The sequence below is a fragment of the Vicia villosa genome, unplaced genomic scaffold (genome assembly GCF_029867415.1).
Source record: "Vicia villosa cultivar HV-30 ecotype Madison, WI unplaced genomic scaffold, Vvil1.0 ctg.000004F_1_1_1, whole genome shotgun sequence".
In the NCBI taxonomy this organism is placed as follows: domain Eukaryota; kingdom Viridiplantae; phylum Streptophyta; class Magnoliopsida; order Fabales; family Fabaceae; genus Vicia; species Vicia villosa.
Window position 1 is genome coordinate 1,575,964 of NW_026704934.1, and position 26,707 is coordinate 1,602,670.

The following is a 26,707-nucleotide window of genomic DNA, read 5'->3' on the forward strand; positions in this document are numbered from 1 at the left end:
TATGATTTCAATAGAACATAAAATCATTTAAAAAATGAATATGAGATGGATTTCAAGTATCACACCCGGGATTGCCTAATGAATGAAATATAATGGACATTTATCAAATACAAAAGTGTCTTTTAATTTTAGTGAATGTAAATGTTTAGAACACAAGGATAATTAATGGCTAGTGATATTATCTTTGCTTTTTAACTATAGTATATACTACTATATAGTTGATTGAAGCATAAACTCTTACAAATACACTTCACTAAGTTCTTATAGAATCTAACATATCAACCAAATTCACACATGATTAAAAAAGAAGAAAATATTTATTCGTAAGAAAAGTGAAAACAAGAAAAATAAATAAATTTCAATCACTTCTCTTTAAAAAAATCCTTTGAAACGACGTCGTTTCATCGAAGAGCGCGCAGCACAAGCACACGATGAAGAAAAGGGGTCATAAGCGATAAACTTCTGAGAAAGATCGAAACAGAACAACGAAAATGTTGCGATCACTGACTCTTAAACCCTCTTCCTTACTTTCCAAATTCAATTTCAACCCGAGTCCTTTTCGGAGTAGAGTTGTCACCACGCAAGCATTCTCCTCCGCCGTGTCACCGCCATCGAAGGCGATCGTATACGAGGCGCACGGCCAACCAGACGCGGTGACGAAACTGGTAACCATTCCGGGTAAGGAATTGAAAGAGAACGATGTGTGCGTCAAGATGCTGGCTGCTCCGATAAACCCTTCCGATATCAACAGGATACAAGGTGTGTATCCTGTGCGGCCAGAACCACCTGCAATTGGTGGCTATGAAGGCGTCGGAGAGGTTTACTCCGTTGGATCCGCCGTAACGTCTTTCTCTCCCGGCGATTGGGTTATTCCCTCTCCACCTTCTTCCGGTGCTTTCTCCTTCCTTCAATTTCTCATTTTTATTTATTATTATTATTATTATTATTATTATTATTATTATTATTATTATTATTATTATTATTATTATTATTGAATAATTAAGATGTTGCGGATTTGAATCTGCGCAACAACTATATTTGAACTGGCTTAAGGAGACAAATTAGTGACTCACTTGTTATTTACTATATTTGAAAATTTGATTATTTATATTTTCAGGGACATGGCAGACATATATTGTGAAGGATCAGAATGTGTGGCACAAGGTTAACAAGGGTGTGCCTATGGAATATGCTGCTACTATTACTGTTAATCCTCTCACTGCTCTTCTCATGCTTGAAGATTGCATTACTTTGAACTCAGGCACTACCCCTTTAGTAGATGCAATACTTGTTTTTTTTAGTTCGTTCTTGAGTTTGTTTACGATTATGTTATGTATGCGTTGCATATTTTTAACAGGGGATGCTATTGTGCAAAACGGGGCAACCAGCATGGTTGGCCAGTGTGTCATTCAGCTGGCAAAATCTCGTGGCATTCACAGCATTAATATTATACGGGACAGGTGCTTGTTCTTTTTAAATTCTTGCATGTTTTTTGCATGCTATTGTGCAAAATGAGGGCAACCAGCATGGTTGCTTCTGAATGTTTCTTAAACCATGTTCTTGTTCCCATTTTCTATCCCATTGGGCTGAAGAAGATATTTGTCATGAAACTTATATTTTGCATTGCTAATCCTTTTGCTTCTCTAGGCCTGGGGTTGATGAAGTTAAAGAAAGACTTAAGCATTTGGGTGCTGATGAAGTTTTCACGGAGAATGAATTGGAAGTGAAGAATGTCAAGAGTCTTCTGGTATACCTTGGATTTATTGTTCCTGTTATGACTTATGTTCTGCTCTGAGATGCTATCGAAGCTGACAAATAAACAAAAATAATTTAAGGATTGTCTTCTATACTAAAAATATAGAATTGAATGCTTACTTGAATCAAATTGACATGGTAGGATGGTATCCCTGAACCTGCGCTGGGATTTAACTGCGTTGGTGGCAATTCTGCTTCTCTGGTTCTCAAATTTTTAAGGTATGATATGACATGAGCTATTCAGTAAAGACTTTAATAATGGAGACTTTATTTTTCTGATATTAACTATCATTATTATGAAGATTTCATGTAAGTTTATGAATTACAGACGGGGAGGAACTATGGTGACATATGGTGGAATGTCTAAAAAACCTGTCACTGTATCAACTTCATCCTTCATATTTAAGGTCAGGCTATAACTTGTATTCATTTTCTTCCCTCTCAAAATTAATTTCTTCAGTCTACTGTGTAGAACCATTGCTTAGTTAATATGTTTATTTATCATGGTTAACAATGGTTGACATGAAGCATAAAGATAACCAATCACGACTCACTTGTATATGAAGTAGAATCAGGTTAAAATTGCCACTAAGTTTTGTGACTATTTACTGAGGAGTTTGCATCTTCAACTGATATAAATTACAGGGCAATAGTTGGAACTTGGAAGAAATTGAGATGAAGGAGTTACTAAGTTGTTAAGATAATTGCAACTCTGAAAATTAATATACTATATTCTATGAAAGTGAAAATGTTGAAGCTGGGTATAAAATAGAATACTAATACTTTGGAAAATTTTACTTCCTACCCCTACAATTGTCCGTGTACCCTTACATTCAAAATTTTTGGACGAAATTACCCTCATATAAATAAGTAAATTTTTTCTCAATTTCAACTTTTTACTGGTTGTGAAGCAAAACATTCTGCATTCAAACACAAACTGGAACGCTTCAGAAATCTCTTCCGGTTCACAAATCCACCAAACCGGAACACATTTGGTAAGTCATCCGGTTTACAAAATTCTTACCGGAACGCATTCGAAATCTGTTCCGGTTCATTCGCTTTCACACCGGAACGCTTAAAACTGTTCCGGTTCGTTGCCTTTCACACCGGAACGCTTTCCAAAACTGTTTCGGTTTGTTGCCATTCACACCGGAACCCTTTTGAAAACTGTTCCGGTTTAGCTTTGATACACACCGGAACACTTTGTTGAATTGTTCCGGTTTTGATTTTTTCGTGATATTTTTTTAATTTTTTTAATTTTTTTTATTTCAGCAACATGCGTACATTAGGACCAGACGGGAGGCCTACTAGCCGACGCCGCCACCGCGATGAAGCTGGTCCCTCTACCCCACTACAAGAGCCACCACCGGAGCCACCACTGGAGCCACCCCAGGAGCCACCACAGCCAGCTGGATATCCTAGAGGACCTTCAGATCTATCATTACTTCTTCGATACTAGGACCATGTTGCTCGCCGTTTATGGTACGGACAGGTAAGTAAAATTAATTAATTAATTTTAAAAATAATTGATTATTATATTTTCTAATGTGATTTTTTTATTTATTTTCAGGAAAGAGGTACTAAAAAGGAGCTTTAAGTTGCAGGACATGGGACGAAGCTTCAGGAAAGAGTGCCTCAGATGCTCCCACCAGAGATGGAGGTTATCGTGAGTGGGTCAGGTCTGTCTTCTCTTCAGAGAACTAGCCTGACCAAGATAGACGTTAACCTTGTCTCAGCATTTGTGGAGAGGTGGCATATTGAGACATCGTCATTTCACATGCCATTTGGTGAGATGACGATTACATTAGATGATGTTGCCAGTCTGCTGCATTTGCCTGTCGGGGGTATGTTCTGGTATCCTGAGGAGCATGTCACAGAGAAGATGACTGTTGATCTTGGCAGGCAGTACTTGGGAGTGGATAGGGATGTCATGGCTCATCATGTGCGTTCATGCAGGTGAGCTTATTATTCACTGCAGTGGTTGCATGATAGATTCGTGGAGTACCGTGCTGCTGGTAGCTGGGCTTTTGCGACCAGGGCATATTTGATGATGTTGGTAGGTTCTACTATTTTTGCAATATTTACTCTGGTCGAGGCCCGGTATTTGCTACTGTTTAGAGACCTACGTGTGCTTAGTTCCTACAGTTGGGCATCTGCTGCACTGGTCACTCTTTATCGGCACCTTGGGGATGCATCTATGTTTAGTTGCAAGCAGCTCGGTGGATATCCTACTCTGCTACAGGTATTTATGTTATTTTTAATTAATTGTATGTTAATTCATATATTGTTATTTATATTCTTTAATATATATATATATATATATATATATATATATATATATATATATATATATATATATATATATATATATATATTAATGTATATGATATAATTTATTTGGTAACAGTGTTGGATACATGAGTACTTTCCTACACTAGGAAGGAAAGGAGAAAACTGGCGCCCATCTGACAATCAAGGGCTTTCGCGGGCGATGAGATGGTCCTACAGGCAAGGAGCCATGAAGGTGGATGAGTTTAGACCGGTATTGGACCAGCTGGCACCTACAGACGTCATATGGCGCCCATTCGAGGATCATAGACATCATCGTGCTTTTAACGAGTTATCAACTCTGTACAGAGGTTTTCTTGTTTGGGGTGACTTACATGTGCCATACTTACCCGACAGGTGTCTTCGTCAGTTTGGTTATCACCAGTATATTCTGCCTGCACCTCCTGCTGATACGCTCAGCAATGATGACATTGCTGTGGAGTGGATTGCCTATTACCAGAGCGTGCCAGATGTGGTTAGAGATACCGAGTCAGTCAGATACCCTCATGAGACGGTTGATGGATATTTACAATGGTATTACCGCGTGTCGCATCCTCAGGTGGTGGCGCCCCCACCTCGTGCCCGTAGAGAGGTTACAGTTCCTGTGTTTGATGCAGGACCATCTGATCCGCATTGGGCTCATGCCTCCACATTGGTTCACCGTTATCTCCGGCAGGTAGAGGCGGAGGAGGAGGATGTAGCGTATGCTGATTTATTTGAGGTGTTACGCATCGCTCATGAGCATTGACTATTGTATATTTTATTTTATATGTTATGCTATATTTTGGATTATGTTATGTGGTAGATTTTATTGTATACTTTGGTATGCCATAAAATATACAATAAAATCTACCACATAACATAATCCAAAATATACCATAACATATAACATAAAATATACAATAGTCAATGCTCATGAGCGATGCGTAACATCTCAAATAAATCAGCATACGCTACATCCTCCTCCTCTGCCTCTACCTGCCTGAGATAACGGTGAACCAATGTGGAGGCACGAGCCCAATCCGGATCAGCTGGTCCTGCATCAAAGACAGGAACTGTAATCTCTCTACGCGCACGAGGTGGGGCGCCACCACCTGAGGATGCGACACGCGGTAATACCACTGTAAATATCCATCAACCGTCTCATGAGGGTATCTGACTGGCTCGATATCTCTAACCACATCTGCCACGCTCTGGTAATAGGCAATCCACTCCACAGCAATGTCATCATTGCTGAGCGTATCAGCAGGAGGTGCAGGCGGAATATACTGGCGATAACCAAACTGACGAAGACACCTGTCGGGTAAGTATGGTACATGTAAGTCACCCCAAACAAGAAAATCTCTGTACAGAGATAGCTCGTTAAAAGCACGATGACGTCTATGATCCTCGAATGGGCGCCATATGACGTCTGTAGGTGTCAGCTGGTCCAATACCGGTCTAAACTCATCCACCTTCATGGCTCCTTGCCTGTAGGACCATCTCATCGCCCGCGGAAGCCCTTGATTGTCAGATGGGCGCCAGTTTTCTCCTTTTCCTTCCCAGTGTAGGAAAGTACTCATGTATCCAACACTGTTACCAAATAAATTATATCATATATATATATATATATATATTAAAGAATATGAATTAACATACAATTAATTAAAAATAACATAAATACCTGTAGCAGAGTAGGATATCCACCGAGCTGCTTGCAACTAAACATAGATGCATCCCCAAGGTGGCGATAAAGAGTGACCAGTGCAGCAGATGCCCAACTATAGGAACTAAGCGCACATGGGTCTCTAAACAGTAGCAAATACCGGGCCTCGACCAGAGTAAATGTCTTGTCCGCAAAAATAGTAGAACCTATCAACATCATCAGATATGCCCTGGTCGCAAAAGCCCAGCTACCAGCAGCACGATACTCCACGAATCTATCATACAACCACTGGAGTGAATAATAAGCTCCCCTGCATGAACGCACATGATGAGCCATGACATCCCTATCCACTCCTAAGTACTGGCTGCCAAGATCAACAGCCATCTCCTCTGTGACATGCTCCTCAGGATACCAGAACATACCCCTGAAAGGCAAATGCAACAGACTGGCAACATCATTTAATGTAATCGTCATCTCACCAAATGACATGTGAAATGACGATGTCTCAATATGCCACCTCTCCACAAATGCTGAGACAAGGTTAACGTCTATCTTGGTCAGGCTAGTTCTCTGAAGAGAAGACATACCTGACCCACTCACGATAACCTCCATCTCTGGTGGGAGCATCTGAGGCACTCTTTCTTGAAGCTTCGTCCCATGTCCTGCGACTTTAAGCTCCTTTTTAGGACCTCTTTCCTGAAAATAAATAAAAAAATCACATTAAAAAATATAATAATGAATTATTTTTAAAATAAATAAATTAATTTTACTTACCTGTCCGTACCATAAACGGCGAGCAACATGGTCCTGGTATCGAACAAGTAATGATAGATCTGAAGGTCCTCGAGGATATCCAGCTGGCTGTGGTGGCTCTTGTAGTGGGTTAGAAGGACCAGCTTCTTCGCGGCGGCGTCGGCTAGTAGGCCTCCCGTCTGGTCCTAATGTACGCATGTTGCTGAAATAAAAAAAAATTAAAAAAATATCACGAAAAAATCAAAACCGGAACAGTTCAACAAAGTGTTCCGGTGTGTATCCAAGCTAAACCGGAACAGTTTTCAAAAGGGTTCCGGTGTGAATGGCAACAAACCGGAACAGTTTTGGAAAGTGTTCCGGTGTGAAAGGCAACGAACCGGAACAGTTTTGGAAAGCGTTCCGGTGTGAAAGCGAATGATTCGGAACAGGTTTCGAATGCGTGTAAACCGGACGACTTACCAAATGTATTCCGGTTTGGTGGATTTGTGAACTGGAAGAGATTTCTGAAGCGTTCCGGTTTGTGTTTCGTAGAGAATGCAGAATGTTTTGCTTCACAACCAGTAAAAAGTTGAAAATGAGAAAAAATTTACTTATTTATATGAGGGTAATTCCGTCCAAATTTTTTGAATGTAGGGGTACACGGGCAATTATAGGGGTAGGAAGTAAAATTTTCTAACCTGAGTTTGGTGAAAGATTAGCGGATATTAACTTTGGGCTAGGGAAGTAGCTTAAGCCCAACAAACAAACAAGTATTTACGAGTTTACAAACCTTCTTCTTGGACAATATTCCGTGTGACCTAATTTTTTGCAGGGCATGTAAGTCGGGTTTGTTAAAAATACTTCTATGAGTTTTATCACCTATTGGACCGTGTAGTGCTGGGATTCTATAGTGATATGATATTTTCTTAGTAAATGCATGTTAACCTTACCATCTGTACTCTGTAGTGGTATAGTGTTGCTTGCTTATTAAAGAGTTAATGAAATATATAGATACCAAGATGCCTACAGATTTGAATGATTGGTTGAAAAACTGAACATGAATTTTATATTTAGTGAAAAAATCTTTCAATAGCCTACTTGGAGGCTACATAGCATATACTGTGTAAAGAATCGTAATGAAGTACTGATTACTAGCTACTCGGGCCATACCCTGTTTACCGAAACTGGGCTCTTTTGGACGTCCAAAACAAGTATCACGATTATGGCCTAACCTTTCAATAACACGGGATTATATTTTTACTAGAAATATGACATTGCTCTGGTTTATTATAAATAACCTTAGTTTGAAATCACATATTTGCAGGAACTTTCCTTGAGGGGTTTCTGGTTGCAGAATTGGTTGAGCACAGATAAAGCTGAAGAGGGCAGAAGAATGATAGACAGGCTTTTGGGTCTTGTACAAGATGGAAAGTTAAAATACAAGTATGTATTAAAATTTAATTGCTCATAAAATTTAAAATTTATTACCCTTTCTGTTTCTCTCATTCAGTTTACATATTAACGGTCACCCATTTGTGCAGGATGGAATTAACACCCTTTAACGATTTCAATACAGCATTGGATAAAGCTCTAGGGAAACTTGGGAGCCAGCCCAAGCAAGTGATCAAATTCTAAATCGAAACGTGGCATTGGATTTAAGGCTTGTGGTTGATATTACCTAATTCTGCATTCTATCTGGCATTTCTATCCTGCTCTTAAGTACACACTTGTAGGAGCTCTAGGGAAACTTGGGAGCCAGCCCAAGCAAGTGATCAAATTCTAAATCGAAACGCGGCATTGGATTTAAGGCTTGTGGTTGATATTACTTAGTTCTGCATTCTATCTGGCATTTCTATCTTGCTCTTAAGTACACACTTGTAGGAATCTCGTGCGTGTAGTTAGGGATGACAATTGAATTCATATTTAATGGTTACTTCCCGAAAATACTTATGATAGGATTAAAACTCACACTACAAAATATGGGCACAATCACAGATAATTATTACCCCAAAATTATTACTTCATTGAGTTTCATGAGTTGTTTTTTATGTTTTCATATATACCTAGCCAACATCTCAAGACTACATAAAAGAATTCATATTTCTCAGTATATGTTTCTGATACATAAGACTACATAAAAGAATTCATATTTCTCAGTATATGTTTCTGATACTTAAGACAAGGCAATGGTAGTTTAATGTTTCGATAGTTTTGTTTTTCAATTGGTGGATAAAAAGGAAGGGCGGGTTCTTTTAAAACAAACGCAATAAGAAGGCATTAAATCTATAATCTATAATGCTACAATAACAATTGGTCTTAATTAAATTTAATGTAAATACACATTCAAGTGGTAAAAGAAAAGAAGAAAATGACATGAGAATATATCAACTAAGAGTAATGCACAATCAACTTTCAAGTGGTAAAATAAAGAAGAAAATGACACGAAAATATATCAACTAAGAGTAATCAGACACTCTTCAAGTAGGCATAGCATAACGACATAAAGGGCATACATGACTTGTTTGTAGCCACTCCACAATACAATTATAGTGAAATATATGACCACATGCCATTGTTGAAACTTTCACGTTATCACTATCACCATCTTTTTCTAAATCATCGTGAAATTTCTCTAAGCATATGGAACAATTACGAGGAAGTGAACAGGCCTTCAAAGACAAGATAGTTTCGTTGGATGCGGGAATCATTTTGACAAATTGCAAAGACTCTTCTATTATCTCTTGATTTCTTCTTTCTTCACATGGATACACGTCCACAAAAATATTTAGAATCACGGGAATAACTTTCTCTCGATATTCATTATTCATTGGTTCTTCAAGTCCAACAAAATCATCAGAGATGTCGAATAACTCTTTGACTTGAGGTATTAAATTTCTTGTTATCCAGTTAAGGTTTTCAAAAGTGAAATAAGGGAATGATGAGGTGATTCTATGTAAATAAAACCATAATACATATGAGTTACGTGCAAAGAAATGTTCGCAGTTTATGAATATTGATTTTTCAAACATGGTTGATACATTCATAATTCGATTTAAAGGATTTGAATGATTTCGAAGTATAGCGGAAACTTCTAACTTAAATATATCTAATGAATATGTGGGCTTTGAGATTTGTCGGTTTCTTGATTGACCTTTAGAAACATTAAGACTGAATTCAACTCTTTCTTCAACCATAGTAATAACTTTTTCTTCACCAATTTTTATTGATATATTGATTTAAACTTTTACTTGTAGTTGTGATCTATAAGTTATATTTATAGGAGAAGTGATTAGGAAAGAAGAAATATGGAGAAAATATAAGATCTACGAAAATAGATAAATATCTTGAATTTAAGGATATTTATTAGGATGATATAAAATTTAAGTGATAATTATGATGATATATAAAATTATGTTCACCAAATCTTTCGAACAGATCATCAAATTAGAGATAAGGTTAATGCTTTGGTGAAAGAATTTAAACAAATTGGATTAGAAGTACATGAAAATAATTTAAAGTTCTTTTTGAACAAAAATAATTAAAATTGATTCAAACTTACGTCGCAATAAAATTAGAACATGGATATGATCTTTGTGTGTTAATTAAAAAAGATAATAAAATATAGAAAAGTATTATACATGTATGAAAGTAAAAGTAACAAATGGCTGGATTATTGGAGGAAAAGAAAGAGAAAATACGGGATATGTAGTGGGAAAAAAGATTTTATAGAATTTAATTAGGAAATTTCTTTACCCACCTCCCTCTTTTCTTGGTCACCTCTGGTGAAAAACACAAAATACCCTCACTTCGGAAATGCATTTCCGAAACGCTTATTTTTTTTTCAAAATTTGTCTTATTTCGGAAATGCACTTCCGAAAATACGAAAAAAAGGTGTTTTCGGAGATGCATTTTCGAAAACACCCCTTTTTTGAGTTTTCGGAAATGCATTTCCGAAAACACCTTTTTTTTGGGAGAGGGTGTCTTCGGATATACACTTCCGAATTTTTTTTGGGAGGGGGTGTCTTCGGATATACACTTTCGAAATATTCATGTTTCGGATATACACTTCCGAAAGAATTCAATAATTATTAAAAAATTAAAATCAAGGTGAATCAATACAATTAATAGGTATAAAATCAAGGTGAATCAATACAATTAATAGGTATAAAATTTCCTAAACAATTTTAAAGTTAAAAATTATTTTACTAACTTATATAAATAAAAAACATCTTAATTTCATAAGTAAATTTTGAATTATTTAAAATTAAATATAATATATAAATATAAATATAATATATATATTATAAATTAAAACACTCATTGTTTTAATTTTTATAATTATTATATAAATGTATAAATATATTTATAATTAATATATAATAATTATTATATAAATATATAATAATTTTTATAAATATATAATAATTATTATAATTATTATATAAATATATAAATATATAAATTAAAACACTCATTTTTTTAATTATTTTTGTAAATATATAAATATATAAATTAAAAATTATAACTCATTTTATAAGTGAAATTATTTTAATTATTTTAATTAAAATTATTTTAAAATTTAAAATATGAATCAAAATATATAATAATTATTATTCATAACTCATAAATTATATCAAAATATATAATTATTATTATTCATTACTCATAAATTATATCAAATTTATGATAATTGAATTAATTAATATCCAAAAATTAATTTTTGGGATTTTTTTAGATTTTTTTTTGTTGTTTCGGAGATGCATCTCCGAATTAGCCAAAATCCCAATTTTTGTAATTTTTTCGGAAATGCACTTCCGAAGTCTGGAAAAATTTTTAAAAAAAAATATTACGGAAATGCATTTCCGAAGCAGGGTAAAATGGGGTTTTCGCTGGGGTGACCCCCATAGGAAGGTGGGTAAAGAAAAAATCTTTAATTATTGATAGAAGAGAAATTCAATTTTATACATCAATTTTTAAATTAAAAATAAAAATAAAAAATTAGTAAAGTTATGAGAAGAAAAATATTTGCTAAATATATGAAAAGATTTAGTGTATATATCATAATTGAATGTTAATAAGATCATTCAATTTATAAACAAAAAATTATAAAATCTATTAAACAGATTATACTTTATAATTTTGATGATCAATTTAACATACTTTATCTATTATTCTTCACTAATTAAATAATCAAGAAAATTTATTGAAAAAATTTATTAATAAATATGAATAAATATATTTTCTAAGATGAATTATGCATTAATATAATCACGTTTTATTTTTTTAAATTAAATTCTTAACCTAATAAAATATATTAGATACTACTATTTTTAGATCTTAATATAGGAGAAAACTTAACTATATTTTATACTATTTTTCAATGAATATATCACAAGCAGAAAATTATGAGTGAAAATAGTAAAAAATTACATACGAGAAAAAATTATATATTTTATCATGTTTTTATTGAAAACAAATATAAATCACACCAAAGGAATGCTATCTAAATTTTCTCCATTAACGTATTATTATTATAAAAAAATTAAATATGATACGTAATCAAATTTTATAAAATATTATTTAATTATTAAAAGAGAGCATAACCTCGTTATTATATTAGTTTTATAACATAAATAATTTTTTTAAAAATATTTTTTTTGTTGCAAAATCTAGCTTAAATGACAAAAATCAGTATTGTTGGATTGAATTTTTTCATCATATTTTAAACCCTCTAGATTTTAGTAATTATTACTATTTCGTGAATGTATAAAAACAAAATACATTGGTGTCAGGTATGTCATTAAATATATTTAAAGATAATATCATATTTAAAAACAAATTCAACTCTGATCTAAAAATTAGTCTTTTAACTTTTTAAAAGGAATTTACAAATCATATTAAACTTTAAAATTGTCGAACTCAAATCCTAAAAATTATTATATATAGGAAATAGGGTAACAGGTTAAGTACTTAAGTTCAAAATATTTTGACTATGTTATTTTTAGACTTTACACAGAATAATCTATAATATAAGAAAATTAATGATTGTGGAAAAGTCAAAAATACTTTTATTTAATTTTTTGCCACTACATTAAAATTGTGGTTTTTTGGTCTTTACACAATAAAGTTTTTAATTTTATTATTAAAATAATACAACTCTTATATTTTATCAAACTTATCAAATTTTTCTCAATTCTCTATTTTTTCTCTTTCATCATTTTCTCACTTCTTTCTTCCACAAAAAAAATTTATTATTGATATATATATATATATATATATATATATATATATATATATATATATATATATATATATATATATATATATATATATATATATATATATATATATATATATTTTAATACGAAAAATGGTATTTATGACCCAAATATTTTTTATTCAAAAATTGTATACGGACAAAATTTATTCAAAAAATATATTATTGATCTAAATATTTTTATATACGAAAATTTAATATTGATCCAAATATTTTTGTAAATGATACCTAAATAAAAATAATATTTGTTTCAGGTATCATAGCAAATGTAAGAAGATAAACCTTGTTGACCTTAGTTTTGCTGATGATCTCTTGATCTTTTCCAGAGGTGATGATACCTCTGTGCAGACTATGATGGATTGCTTCAAGGAGTTCTCTTTATCCACAGGTCTCCAGGTGAATCCTAGTAAATGCCAATTGTATTGTGGTGGTATGGAGGATAGGGATATTTCTAGGATTGAAGGGATCACAGGTTTCAGCAGGGGACGTTTACCTTTCAAATATTTGGGCATCCCTCTCTCAAGCAAAAAACTGACAAATTTTCAATGCATGGCACTTGCTGAAAAAATTGGAAACAAATTGAATCATTGGAGTTCTCATTTACTGAGTTATGCTGGCAGGGTGCAATTGGTTAATAGTGTGGTGTTTGGATGCGCAAACTATTGGATGAGTTGTTTACCTATGCCCAAGGGTGTTATCAGGAGGCTGGAAGCTATGTGTAGGTCATATGTTTAGTCTGGGACGAATATTATCACGCGTAAAGCACCTGTGGCACGGGATAAGGTTTGTGCACCCAAGAAATTTGGTGGATTAGGGATCATTAACCTCCATGTGTGGAACAGGGTTTGCTTGTGTCGTTTATTGTGGAATATTAACAACAAAATTGATACTCTGTGGATTCGCTGGGTACACATGTACTATGTGAAAAATGCTCAGGTTATGCTCATAGATATTAAGGAAAGTGGGTCTTGGATTCTCAAAAGAATCTTCAAGGTGAGGAATGATGCTCGCAATCTGCAACAATGGGAGAAGCTCCAAGGTGGTGCGAAATTTCAAATGCGACAGGTTTATATTGATATGCTGCAGCAATGTCCTAAGGTTGATTGGAGTGCCCTTATTTGCAAAAACAAAGCTAGGCCCCGTGCAGTTTTTACGCTATGGTTGGCATGCCAGAAAAGGCTTGCCACGAAGGATCGTCTTGCCAAGTGGGGTGTCAACACCGACATGAAATGTTCCTTTTGTAACTGTGCTGAAAACTGTCATCATCTGTTCTTTGAATGCAGTTATATTAGGAATGTGTGGAGCGAAGTTCTGAGCTGGCTGAAAATGAGACATCATGTGCAAGGCTGGAATCTAGAGCTGCAATGGTTGCTGAGAGTTTGTAAAGGGAAGAATTGGCGCGGGCAGTTTGTTCAAATTGCTGCTGCGGAAACTATATACGCGATATGGTTGTATAGAAACAATAGAATTTTCAAGAATGATTATAGTGATAGGAATATAGTGGGTGAAATCATAGAAAAGATTGTAAATAGAGTGTGGAAGATACCTAAGTATAGAGATAGTATTGCCAAGGTTATAGTGAGTTAGGGACTGCTCTGTGCCTTGAGGTGGAGCATTTTTCCTTTCCCTGCTAGGTAGTTGGTCTAGTTGAGGCTTAGGTTGGCGGTTGCTGGACCCTATGGGTCGCTTTTGTAATTTCCAAATTTTTGGAATTATATATAATTTCTTATTCTTCCAAAAAAATAAAATAATATTTGTATACGAAAAAAATCTATTATTTATGAAAAATGATATTTATGATCAAAATATTTTTTATTCAAAAATGATGTACGGGAAAAAATTTACTATTTATCTAAATGTTTTTATATACGAAATTTACTATTGATCCAAATATTTTTGTAAATGATACCTAAACAAAAATGAAGTTTGTATACGGGAAAAAAAATCTATTATTGATCTAAATATTTTTATATACGAAAAATGTTATTTGTGATTCAAATAGTTTTTAATAAAAAATGGAATAGGCCAAAAAATTTATTATTGATCTAAATATTTTTATATACAAAAATTTGATATTGATACAAATATTTTTGTAAATGACACCTAAAAAATCTATTATTTACGAAAATGGTATTTATGATCCAATTATTTTTATTCAAAAATGGTATACAGGAAAATAATCTACTATTGATCTAAATATTTTTATATATGAAATTTTCTATTGATCCAAATATTTTTGTAAATTTTATGTAAAAAAATGAGGTCTGTATACGGGAAAAAATCTATTATTGATCTAAATATTTTTAGATACGAGAAATGGTATCTATGATCAAATATTTTTTATCTAAAAATGGTATAGGGAAAAAAGTCTATTATTGATCTAAATATTTTTATACGAAAATTTAATATTGATCCAAATATTTTTGTAAATAATACCTAAATAAAAATACTATTTGCATTATTATTTACGAAAAATGTTTTTTATGATCCAAAAATTTTTAATTTAAAAATAGTATACGGGAAAAATCTACTATTGATGTAAATATTTTTATATACAAAATTTACTATTGATCCAAATATTTTTGTAAATGATACCTAAACAAAAATGAAGTCTGTATCCAGAAAAAAAATCTATTATTGATCTAAATATTTTTATATGCGAGAAATGGTATTTATGATCAAATAATTTTAATCCAAAAATGGTATACGGGAAAAAATATATTATTGATCTAAATATTTTAATATACGGAAGTTTAATATTGATTCAAATATTTTTGTAAATGATACATAAACAAAAATAATATTTGTACATGGAAAAAAATCTATTATTTATGAAAAATGGTATTTATGACCCAAATATTTTTTATTCAAAAATGGTATACGAGAAAAAATCTATTATTGATCTAAATATTTTTATATACGAAATTTACTATTGATCTAAATATTTTTGTAATTGATAGCTAAAAAAATTGAAGTCTATATACGGAAAAAAATCTATTAATCATCTAAATATTTTTATATACGATAAATGGTATTTATGATTAAATATTTTTAATCCAAAAATGGTGTATGGGAAAAAATCTATTATTGATCTAAATATTTTTATATATGAAATAATCAATTATTTATCTATTTTTTTTCTTTTTTAATATTTTTATTTGAAATATATGATGTATCCAAATTTGCGTAATCGAACAGAACCCGTGCATATGCACGAGTTCGTTACTAGTATGATGTAATCTAGAAAAAAAACATGCGGTTGGATTTGGTTCGATTGATTTTTAAAAATAAAATTGAACCAAATCAAATTAATGCGGTTTGGATTGATTTGATTTTTTACAGAAAAATTAGTGAGTCATACAAGAAAATATAATTGTGTTTTATCATTCATACATTTCTATAAAAAAAATTATAATTATCGAAAATAAGTTTAAAATTTGATACATAAAATTGTGTCTTACAAGCTAATCTTAAGTCTTAAGAATTATATACATAAAATTGCATTCTAAAATAAATATCATACAACGAAAACGACAAAATATATGTTGTCAAAATAGTATTTATAAATGAATAGTTTTTGTTTTTTTTATATGTAAATTAAAATAAATATCATACAAATAATATGATAAAATATAACCAATCGTTAGTTCATTCAGTGGTAGTTGGCGTTGGACTTGGTAGGGAGGACTACAGTTTGATCTCCACAACTGCGATCGGGAGGAGACTGAACTCACTTGATGTCAGAACTGACTCCTGAACTATACCTGTGGTGATAAACAAACAATAAAAAATAAAAAATATGATAAAATATACACACAATACTTGTTGATTTCTCTAAAGAATTAAAAAAAAAAATTGGATAGTAAGATTTTGTAACATAATGCAATTTAGTTTGGTTTGCAAAATACAAACAGCAAATTGAACCAAACCATACGGTTTTGATAGAAAATGACCAAAACACATCAGAATCAAATGCGATTTTTTGCAATTTCAATTTGGTTCGATTCGATTTTACGATTTTTTATTTGGCCGATTTGATTTTGAACACTCCTAATGTAATACAGGATCACCGCTAAATATGTGTAAAGTGAATTTAATAGTGTATTTTTATGCATTAAAAATAAATAATGATATATTTTTAGATAATATAAAAGTTATATTTTAGTCCATATTGATATATGCTAGTAAAAAAAAAATTGGATAGTAAGATTTTGTAACATAATGCAATTTAGTTTGGTTTGCAAAATACAAACAGCAAATTGAACCAAACCATACGGTTTTGATAGAAAATGACCAAAACACATCAGAATCAAATGCGATTTTTTGCAATTTCAATTTGGTTCGATTCGATTTTACGATTTTTTATTTGGCCGATTTGATTTTGAACACTCCTAATGTAATACAGGATCACCGCTAAATATGTGTAAAGTGAATTTAATAGTGTATTTTTATGCATTAAAAATAAATAATGATATATTTTTAGATAATATAATGATATATTTTGAGTATTCTTTGAATTTAATTAGATAAGCATTCATTATTCAATCAAATTATATTATTCAATATCGATCACATTTTTATTTTATTAAATTTAATATATTTATGGTCCTCTTAAATATTTCAAATTTTGTTTTAATCCCTCTAAATATTCCCTTCAAAGAATTATCCTTCTAAAGTTTTTCATCCACACTTTTAGTCCATAATATTAAAACCGTCACTATAATTGACGCTAATTCAATCGTTAAGTAATAAATCATCGTTAAAATTGTCCATCCTGTTGTTAATTTGTAAAAATTGTTGCTAAATTCTATGAGGGATCAAAAATGTGGATGCAAATTTTTAGGAGGACCATTCTTTAAAAGAAATATTTTGAGAGATTAAAAACGAAATTTAAGATATTTAGGAGGATCACAAACATATTAAGCCCTATTCTATTTTATTTTAAAATGAATTACAATTTTAAATTTGTTTACCTAGAGTCTGTTTGGTAAGACAGATTTTTGAGCTTATAATTTATGGCTTATAGCTTATAAGCTCAAATGACAATTTAGACCCGTTTGGTAACAGTCTTGTCATCACGAACTTATAGTTTATTTTACTAGTTTATATAGCTTATTTTTGAGACGCTATTTCAAATGGCGTTTTACCTTATAACTTATCATTTTTTTCTCCCTTTTTTATTCTTATTATTTTAACAAAAATCCATTTTTATCCTTTATAATTTATTTTAATTTAAAATAAAATAATTATGTATTAAATAACTTTTATGTCATTTTACATTATTAAGTTAGTTAAACCCCTAATTTTATCAAACACTTCAATTAACTTACCATCTATCAGTCTTAACCTTCAGCTATAAGCTATCAATCATCATCCATCAACCATAAACTATAAGGTATCAGCTAGCTTATCAGCCAACCACTATTTTTATGAAACAGATCCCTATTATACTCAACAAAAACCAATTGATACACAAAAATTAATGGGTGTAATTGATTCGGTTTGGACCAATTTTGGGTAAAAAATTACTTAACCAATGATATTTCTAATCGGTTTGGTTTGGTTTGGTTCGATTCAATTTTTAGTATTTTTCAAAAATGGAACCAAATCAAACTAAATAGTTTAGTTCGATTCGATTGATCAATTTACAATATTTTATTACAAATATTATATTCATATTTGTATTCTCCATTATCGTATTTTTTTTTTTTGTATTTTTAAACTATTTTTTTAAATAATATATTTTATATAATTTATTTTTTCAATAAACTTACATGTTGTTCTTAATCGATAAGTCCATTATGAAATAAATTTACTATCAAATATAAGAGTTAATACTTGGCATCAGAATATTAGAAAGACATTTGAAGCTTAACAAATAAAACACAATAATAACAACAAAAATTTTGAGACACATAAATTAACATGTCTAATACCTCAAAATACACATCAATATAAAAACTAATAAAAAAAATTGAAGATGAAGAAGGAGACCATATCATATCGACTATGAAGAGAACAATGGTAGTGGTGGACAGCAAGAGCAATACTTAAGTGAAAAAACTGTTTTTGTGATATCTGATTTCTAATTCCTATATTTGAAGTTTAGTTTTAGTGACATGTTTTGCTTAAAGAAAGGAAGCGGAAAGAAAGATGAATAAAAAAATTTAGAGCGTCTAATTGATTATTTCAATTAAAAAACAACGTCCTCTAATTGAAGAGCGCGCAGCACAAGCATCGGAGTAGGACTTGGAGAAAGAGCGAAACAGAGCGATGAAAATGTTGCGATTACTCACTCTTCAACCATCTTCTTTACTTTTCAAATTCAATTTCAACATGAGTACTCTTGTAAACACGCAGGCGTTCTCCTCCGCCGCGTCACCGCCGTCAAAGGCGATCGTGTACGAGGCGCATGGCCAACCTGACGAGGTCACCAAACTGGTGAACATTCCGGGTGCGGAATTGAAAGAGAATGATGTGTGCGTCAAGATGCTGGCTGCTCCGATTAACCCTTCCGACATTAATAGGATACAAGGTGTATATCCCGTGAGGCCAGAACCACCTGCTGTTGGTGGTTACGAAGGCGTTGGAGAGGTTTACTCCGTTGGCTCCGCCGTAACGTCTTTCTCTCCAGGCGATTGGGCTATTCCCTCTCCACCTTCTTTTGGTGATTTCTCGTTCCTTCAATTTCTCATTTTCATTTAATATGATTATTTTTAATATTATTATTTTAAATAAAATTCACTGTTCTGTTTATTGATCAATTTACTTTTATGAAAATATTAGTCAACTTAATGCATGAAAATTTCTTTGTGATTGAAACCATATTGGTAAAGATAAAATTATATTAGCTTGAAGCCATCAGAGTTAACAATCTCAGATAGAGTGGAGCAGCCGATTCCAAAATGGGATAGTGGAATAGCGGATTTTTAGCTGAAAATGTAAAAAAGTTTTATAATGTCATCCAATGAAAATATACCATTCTATCATGTCATATAACTTTTTTAAAAATTCCAGTCTAAATTGACGAAATATATGATCGTCATTGGTTCCTCGTGTAAAAGAGGAATAGAGTTATTAAATGACTGGTATTTAAAAAAACAAGTTAATGAAAAACAGATGTAAAATCAAACCGGATTTATTTATTTTAAAGTAAATCTGAGTTTTCGCTTTCAAAACAGTTTAAACCCACTCGGGTCGGGAAGCGCCCCGCCCCCGCTATCCACTAAACATCAACTAGCAGAGTGTCACAGCTCCGGGCCGCTATCGGTAACTTTGGAAGCCATATTGACAACCTTTACAAGAGTAAAGAGTAAATACTCAATTTGGTTTCCGGATTGTATTATGAAGCACAAACTCCAACCTGCACACCTTGGCACAATACAAATACGTCGACACTGCTAATGTAAAAACATAGAACACTGACACCGTCTAATTTAACTTTCATTTAACCATATTAAAAAAAAATTAAAAAGTTCTAATCAAATTTAATGTCACTAATTCTTTATTGATCAATATTGGTTCGTCTCATCTTTAACCCATGTTTAAAATTTGTTCAAGAAATGTATAAGGTGTGTGTCGAAGAAAATAATTTATTTTTGGAACTATCTGAATTGTCTTATGAGTGTCGTACGGGTGCCAAGCACCAATTCAAAGAGTGTCGAAGCAAATAAACACATTTTTTGAGACACTTGTGTAGGTTTTCCAACATGTATCGCGTGTGTGTCATACAAGTGTCGTACACCGCGATACGTGTAATTCTAGAGGTGTTCATGCTCGTATCAATCTAATCGTCACATTATTAGTTTTCTAAAATAATCATTGGAATTGTGAAATATTAATGAGGTTCGTCCCTCTTTTGGATCTGTTATCAAACTTACCCTTGACATTATTTAGTTAGCTTCAAATACATCTCCGACTTTCTCAATTTAATATCATTATAGTCCCTGCAAATATAAACAGAGGGATGAACCTGATTAATATTTTGTAATTTCATGTATTATTTTGGAATGTTGATAGTATGAGAGATTAAGTTGATATGGTCATCCAATTTTAAGAATGAAATTAGATGCTGTTATTCTGCTTTATAGTTTTAGAGACCAAGTTAGTGACTCATCTGTTATCTATTATATTTGAAAATTTGATTGTTTATATTTGCAGGGACATGGCAGACATACATTGTGAAGGATCAAAATGTGTGGCACAAGGTAAACAAGGGTGTGCCTATGGAATATGCTGCTACAATTACTGTTAATCCTCTCACTGCTCTTCTCATGCTTGAAGAATGCATTACTTTGAACTCAGGCACTTCCCCTTTACCTGCAATACTTGTTTTTTTAGTTGGTTCTTGAGTGGAATTGTTTGTGCTTATGTTATGCATTGCATATTTTTAACAGGAGATGCTATTGTACAAAATGGGGCAACCAGCATGGTTGGCCAGTGTGTCATTCAGCTTGCAAAATCTCGTGGTATTCACAGCATTAATATTATACGGGACAGGTGCTGTTTTAAAGGTTCTTTGCATGTTTTTCGGTTACTATTGTGGAAAATGGGAGCAACCAGCATGATTGCTTCTGAATGTTTCTTAAACCATTATCTTGTTCCCATTTTCTATCTCATTGGGCTTAAAGAAGATGTTTGTCATGAAACTTATATTTTGCTTTGCTAATCCTTTTGCTTCTGTAGTCCTGGGGTTGATGAAGTTAAAGAAAGACTTAAAGATTTGGGCGCAGATGAAGTTTTCACTGAAAATGAATTGGAAGGGAAAAATGTCAAGAGTCTTCTGGTATACCTTGGATTTACTGTTCTTGTTATGGCTTATGCTCTGAGATGCTATCGAAGTTGACAAACAAACAAAATTGTTTTAAGGGTTATCTTCTATACTAAAAATATAGAATTGAGTGATTACTTGACATCAAATTGACATGGTAGGGTGGTATACCTGAACCTGCACTGGGATTTAACTGCGTTGGCGGCAATTCTGCTTCTATGGTTCTCAAATTTTTAAGGTATGATATGACATGAGATAATCGGTAAAGACTTTAATAATGTTTTTTCTGTTATTAACTATCCTATTATGAAGATTTTAAGTAAGTTTATGCATTGCAGACAGAGAGGAACTATGGTGACATATGGTGGAATGTCTAAAAAACCTGTCACTGTATCTACTTCATCCTTCATATTTAAGGTCAGGCTGTAACCCTCTCAAAATTGATTTCTTCAGTCTACTGCGCAAAACCATTGTTTAGTTAATATCTTTATTTATCATGGTTAACTATGGTTGACATGAAGCATAAAGATAACTAATCACGACTCACTTGTATATAAAGTATAATAAAGTTAAGATAGATTTCCAGTAAGTTTTGTGACTATCTGACTGAGGGGTTTGTATCTTCAAGTGATATAAAATACAGAGCAATTGTTGGATCTTGGAAGTAATTGAGATGAAGGAGTTATTAAGTTGTTAAGATAATCGCCATTTAACCTGAGAGTGTTGAAGCTGGGTATAAAACAAATTACACTAATACTTTTCCATTTAACCTGAGTTCGGTGAAAGATTAGCTAATATGGGAGATAGCTTAAGCTCAACAAGTATTTACGAGCCTTCTTGTAGGTCCATACTGCGTATGGCCTAAATTTTTGCAGGGCATATATGTCGTGTTTGTTAACTATACTTCGATCACCTATTGGTCCCTTCGTAGTACTGGGATTCTATAGTGATATGATATTTTCTTAGTGAATGCATGTTAACCTCACCATCTGTACTCTGTAATGGTTTTGTGTTGCTTATCAAAAGGTTAATGAAATACTTAGATACCAAGATGCCTACATATTTGAGTGATTGGTTGAAAAAGTGAAAATGGGTTTTATATTTAGCCAACAAATCTTTCACTTGCCTTCTCGGAGGCTGTAGCATATTCTGTATAAAGAATCAGAATGAAGTGCTGAAATGAAGAATACAGATTATTTATCTTGGTTTGAAATGGTATCACTTAAAATTAACATTGATGATCCCTCAATCAAAATAGAAAATGAGTTGGAAAATGGCAATAGAAAATAGTCATATTAGTCCACGAGCCTTGGGATCCCTTAATATCTTTTACACAGAGATTGGAGTTGGTCTCTATGCTCAAACAGTTCTGTTACTATTTTGGGAGGCTGGGGGTGCAGAAATGAGTATTTGCTAAGACACTCCAATAATGGTGTTAGATATTATTAGTATTATTATTAATATTATATTGTATAAGGTTAACTTAGTATTTTCTAGTAGTTAATATTTATACTTTGGTGTAACCCTTATTTTCTAGTTTTTACTTATTCGATTGAAACCCTAAGTCAAAGGGTCCTTTTTCCTTCTCTATGTTTCTATGTGTTCACTATTGTTAACATGGTATCAGAGCGATTTTTCATAAGATAAACCCAACAATAACGAGTATAGTCATCAATAAATAAAACATAATATCTAGATCCACCCTTAGTAAGAAGCGGTGATGGACCCCATACATCAGAGTGAACTAAATCAAACGGTGCATATGAAATGGAAACACTTTTATTAAATGGTAAAGCTGAAAATTTAGCAAGTTTACAACCACAACAATCTGAAATATCACTGGTTTGTAACTTTCCTAAAGCTCCAGTAGAAGCCAAATACTTTAATCTAGAAGCAGATACATGTCCAAGACGGGAATGCCATAAATAAAAACTAGAAGACGAAGAATTCAAATGAAAAGAGGATAATAAATTAGTTGTGGAACTAGAGGCTGAGGCTGCAGTGTCTGGAACTCTCAACTCATCCAAAACATAAAGTCCCCCTTGTCTACGGCTTGTCCCAATCAGCCTCTCGGAATGAGGATCCTGCACACAACAAGAAGTGTAAGAGAACATAACTGAGTAACCAGAATCACATAATTGACTAACAGAAGCAAGACTCAAAGTGAGGTTAGGAATATAATAAACATCAGAAAATGACAAATTTGGTGTAGAGACAGAACCAGTGTCTGCTAATGGCATATGAGTGCCATCAGAAGTCATAACTGACATAGATGATGCAGTATTTAAGGACACAAATGATTTAGCATCATATGACATATGGTGTGATGCTCCTGAGTCTAGAATCCACATGGAAGGAGATATACCTGACAAACAAGAAGAATTCAAACCTTTAATAGAGGAGGCAGACATGGCATGTGGCTGAGTGGCAAGAAGTTTTTGGAGCTGCTCTGCAATATCAGATATTTGAGAAATGGTCCCAGTTGGATATGCACAGTGTTGTTAATATCGGATCGCGGAAAATATTGGATTACCAAAAACCCGATATGAGAAATATCGGATATCGTAACGGGCAAATAGCGGAAACTATAAAGGCGGTTAAAATAAATATTTATATATAAAATAAAACATGAAACACCTATAAAAGCTACTAACATAAATAATTATTAAAAAAGTTTTGATGCTCCGCCACTTTCCATACTATAACAAATGTATAAAAACAGAGGGTTTAAGGACTTGAAAACAGAGAACCCAATGGAATGGAATGAAAAGAAACTAGTTTGAGAAAACTAGAAGAAATGAAACCAAAAAAAAAAATTGAGAGGAAAACAGAAAAGAAATAAGAATTACGTGGACGAGATGAATGACCAGAAAGAATGAATGTGAAGAAAACAAAAAAGAAATAGGAATTACCTGGACAAGATGAATGACCAGGAAGAATGAATGTGAAGAAAGAAAATAGTGAAGAGAAATTTACGGTGATGGACTATGACTCCTATTAGTCCTATATATAATCACACCAATTAATATACCTCTTCACATTCACTTCTATTTTCGAGACTACCAAGATTAAGTTAATATCCATACAGCTCTCCACTTTATTACTCCCTCCGTCTCACAATAGGTGTCCTCTTTGCAATTTTGAGACGGAGGGAGTATTACTTTACCTCTTCACACTTCACAGCCTACTTACTTATTATTACTGGCCGGCCACCTCTCCACCTCTTCGTAGCCTACTTTTTCCTTCCACCTCTTCACATTCAATATTTCAATTATTTTTTAATATAACTTATTAAAAAAATGATCAGAAAAATGTAAATTCTGATATGAACTTCAAAACCGGTATACCGGTATACTAGAAAACGGCCGAAATGCGGAGCGTCGCGAAATTGAAACGGAATATCGGATATCGTATAGGATAGGCAAATTCCGATATGAAAAATCGGCATATCGGCGATATAACCGATATTTAACAACACTGGATATGCATGATCAGAACTAGAGTCAACGGTAGCAGGAGCAGCAGCAGCAACATTGGATGATGGAATACTCAATTTTTTCTAACCTACTTTCAACTTGGGACATTGTGCTTTCCAATGACCTTTCTCCTTACAAAAAGCACATTCATCAATACCAAGCCCAACCCTATCTTGAGATTTTCCTTTGTAAAATGGAGCAGCAAAAACAGATTGAGGAGTGGAGAGAACTCCTTTATCTGAAATCAAATTAGAGTGAGACTTGAGTCTGATTTCTTCTGCCAACAATTCATTGAAAACTGAATCAACACTGGGAAGAGGATTACGGTGCAGAATACCCCCACGAAGGCCCTCAAAGTCATCCCTAAGTGCCATCAGAAATTGAACCAACCGCTGCTCTTCTCTTTGATCGGTGTATGCTGACAACTTTCAATTCAGTCGGTTCCATAAGAGACAATTGATCCCATAAATTAGTCATCGCTGAATAGAATTCCTGAATGGTCATATTATTCTGTTTGAGAGCTCTAATATCACTCTCACGCATTCATTAAATGTTTTAGTTTTTTGATTGGCAAACTCTCGATGCTTCCTACTAATGCATCTTGAGTTTGATGGGAGATGTTAGATATTATTAGTATTATTATTAATATTATATTGTATAAGGTTAATTTAGTATTTTCTAGTAGTTAATATTTATAATCTGATGTAATCCTTATTTTCTAGTTTTTACTTATTCGATTGAAACCCTAAGCCAAAAGGTCCTTTTTCCTTCTCTATGTTTCTATGTGTTCACTATTGTTAACAAATGGATCAAGTTAAGAGTCGAAACTACTAGCTACTCTGGCCATACCCTGTTGGCCGAAGAAGGGCTCTTTTGGACGTCCAAAAAAAAATCATGACTTACTTATGGCATAACCTTTCAATAACTCGTGGTTATATTTTAATTAGAAATATAGCATTGCTCTGGTTTATATGTAACCTTAGTTTGAAATCACATATTTTCAGGACCTTTCCTTGAGAGGTTTCTGGTTGCAAAATTGGATAAGCACAGATAAAGCTGAAGAGAGCAGAAGAATGATAGACAGGCTTTTGGGTCTTGTACAAGATGGAAAGTTAAAATATAAGTATGTCTTATGCCTATCATATCATAAAAAATATGATAAGGCGTTATTTCTGTTTCGCTCTCATTCTGTTGACACATTAACCGGTCACCCTTTTGTGCAGGATGGAATTGACTCCCTTTAACGATTTCAATACAGCATTAGATAAAGCTCTAGGAAAACTTGGTAGCCAGCCCAAGCAAGTTATCAAATTCTAAATCGAAACGTGGGATTGGATTTAAGGCGTGTGGTTGATATTAATTTTTGCGAGGAAGGAGTTCTGCATTCTATCTCGCTATTAAGTACACACTTGTAGGAATCTCGAGCGTACAGTTAGGAATAACAATTGAATTCATACTTGATGGTTACTTCCGAAAAATACTTATGATAGGATAATTACTTTAAGCTTCATAGAGTTTCATGAGTTGTTTTTTAAGTTTTCATATATCTAGCCAACATCTCAAGACTACAAAAAGCTTTAATGTTATAAAAGCAATTGTTCACTTGTTTCAACAAAAAAAAGAAGCTATTGTACACTTGTTTTGCTAATAGGGTGAGAATAGAGAACTCGTCATTGTTGTGGTGTTCCACAAATTTACACTATATATAGGTTAATATCTTTTAA

General features: G+C 32.8%; 2 protein-coding genes across 7 annotated transcripts; both read left to right on the forward strand.

Moving 5' to 3' along the window:
• The first annotated feature begins 299 nt into the window (after window positions 1–299).
• On the forward strand, window positions 300–8,969 carry LOC131621443 (enoyl-[acyl-carrier-protein] reductase, mitochondrial-like). 6 transcript variants are annotated; one of them, XR_009289591.1, is made up of 9 exons: window positions 302–891; window positions 1,118–1,261; window positions 1,358–1,460; window positions 1,648–1,747; window positions 1,898–1,974; window positions 2,084–2,162; window positions 2,667–2,750; window positions 3,028–3,997; window positions 7,785–7,903. XR_009289591.1 is itself a non-coding variant. In XM_058892493.1 (8 exons), exons 1-8 carry the CDS (start codon window positions 492–494, stop codon window positions 8,093–8,095), a joined length of 1,116 nt encoding a protein of 371 aa, XP_058748476.1. In that variant the 5' UTR covers window positions 318–491; the 3' UTR covers window positions 8,096–8,775. The 6 variants fall into 6 exon arrangements, 4 of the variants coding, with proteins under 4 accessions (XP_058748477.1, XP_058748476.1, XP_058748479.1 ...); XR_009289592.1 differs by lacking the exon at window positions 2,667–2,750 and adding an exon at window positions 4,163–4,804 and having other exon boundaries at window positions 307–891; window positions 7,785–7,904; XM_058892493.1 differs by lacking the exons at window positions 2,667–2,750; window positions 3,028–3,997 and adding an exon at window positions 8,002–8,775 and having other exon boundaries at window positions 318–891.
• A 9,749-nt stretch (window positions 8,970–18,718) lies between these two features.
• LOC131621444 (enoyl-[acyl-carrier-protein] reductase, mitochondrial-like) lies at window positions 18,719–26,707 on the forward strand. Its single transcript, XM_058892497.1, has 8 exons — window positions 18,719–19,404; window positions 20,898–21,041; window positions 21,134–21,236; window positions 21,423–21,522; window positions 21,669–21,745; window positions 21,846–21,924; window positions 25,988–26,106; window positions 26,207–26,707. The coding sequence occupies exons 1-8, from the start codon at window positions 19,011–19,013 to the stop codon at window positions 26,298–26,300; spliced, it is 1,110 nt and encodes a 369-aa protein (XP_058748480.1). The 5' UTR covers window positions 18,719–19,010; the 3' UTR covers window positions 26,301–26,707.

Bases quoted from the DNA above. Each gene is read 5' to 3' on its own strand.
- LOC131621443 (XM_058892493.1), top strand. From the start codon at position 492: ATGTTGCGATCACTGACTCTTAAACCCTCTTCCTTACTTTCCAAATTC. The intron at 1,461-1,647 runs GTGCTTGTTCTT...TTGCTTCTCTAG, and splicing joins ATTAATATTATACGGGACAG to GCCTGGGGTTGATGAAGTTA. The intron at 2,163-7,784 runs GTCAGGCTATAA...ACATATTTGCAG, and splicing joins CTTCATCCTTCATATTTAAG to GAACTTTCCTTGAGGGGTTT.
- LOC131621444 (XM_058892497.1), top strand. From the start codon at position 19,011: ATGAAAATGTTGCGATTACTCACTCTTCAACCATCTTCTTTACTTTTC. The intron at 21,746-21,845 runs GTATGATATGAC...TATGCATTGCAG, and splicing joins ATGGTTCTCAAATTTTTAAG to ACAGAGAGGAACTATGGTGA. The intron at 26,107-26,206 runs GTATGTCTTATG...CCTTTTGTGCAG, and splicing joins GATGGAAAGTTAAAATATAA to GATGGAATTGACTCCCTTTA.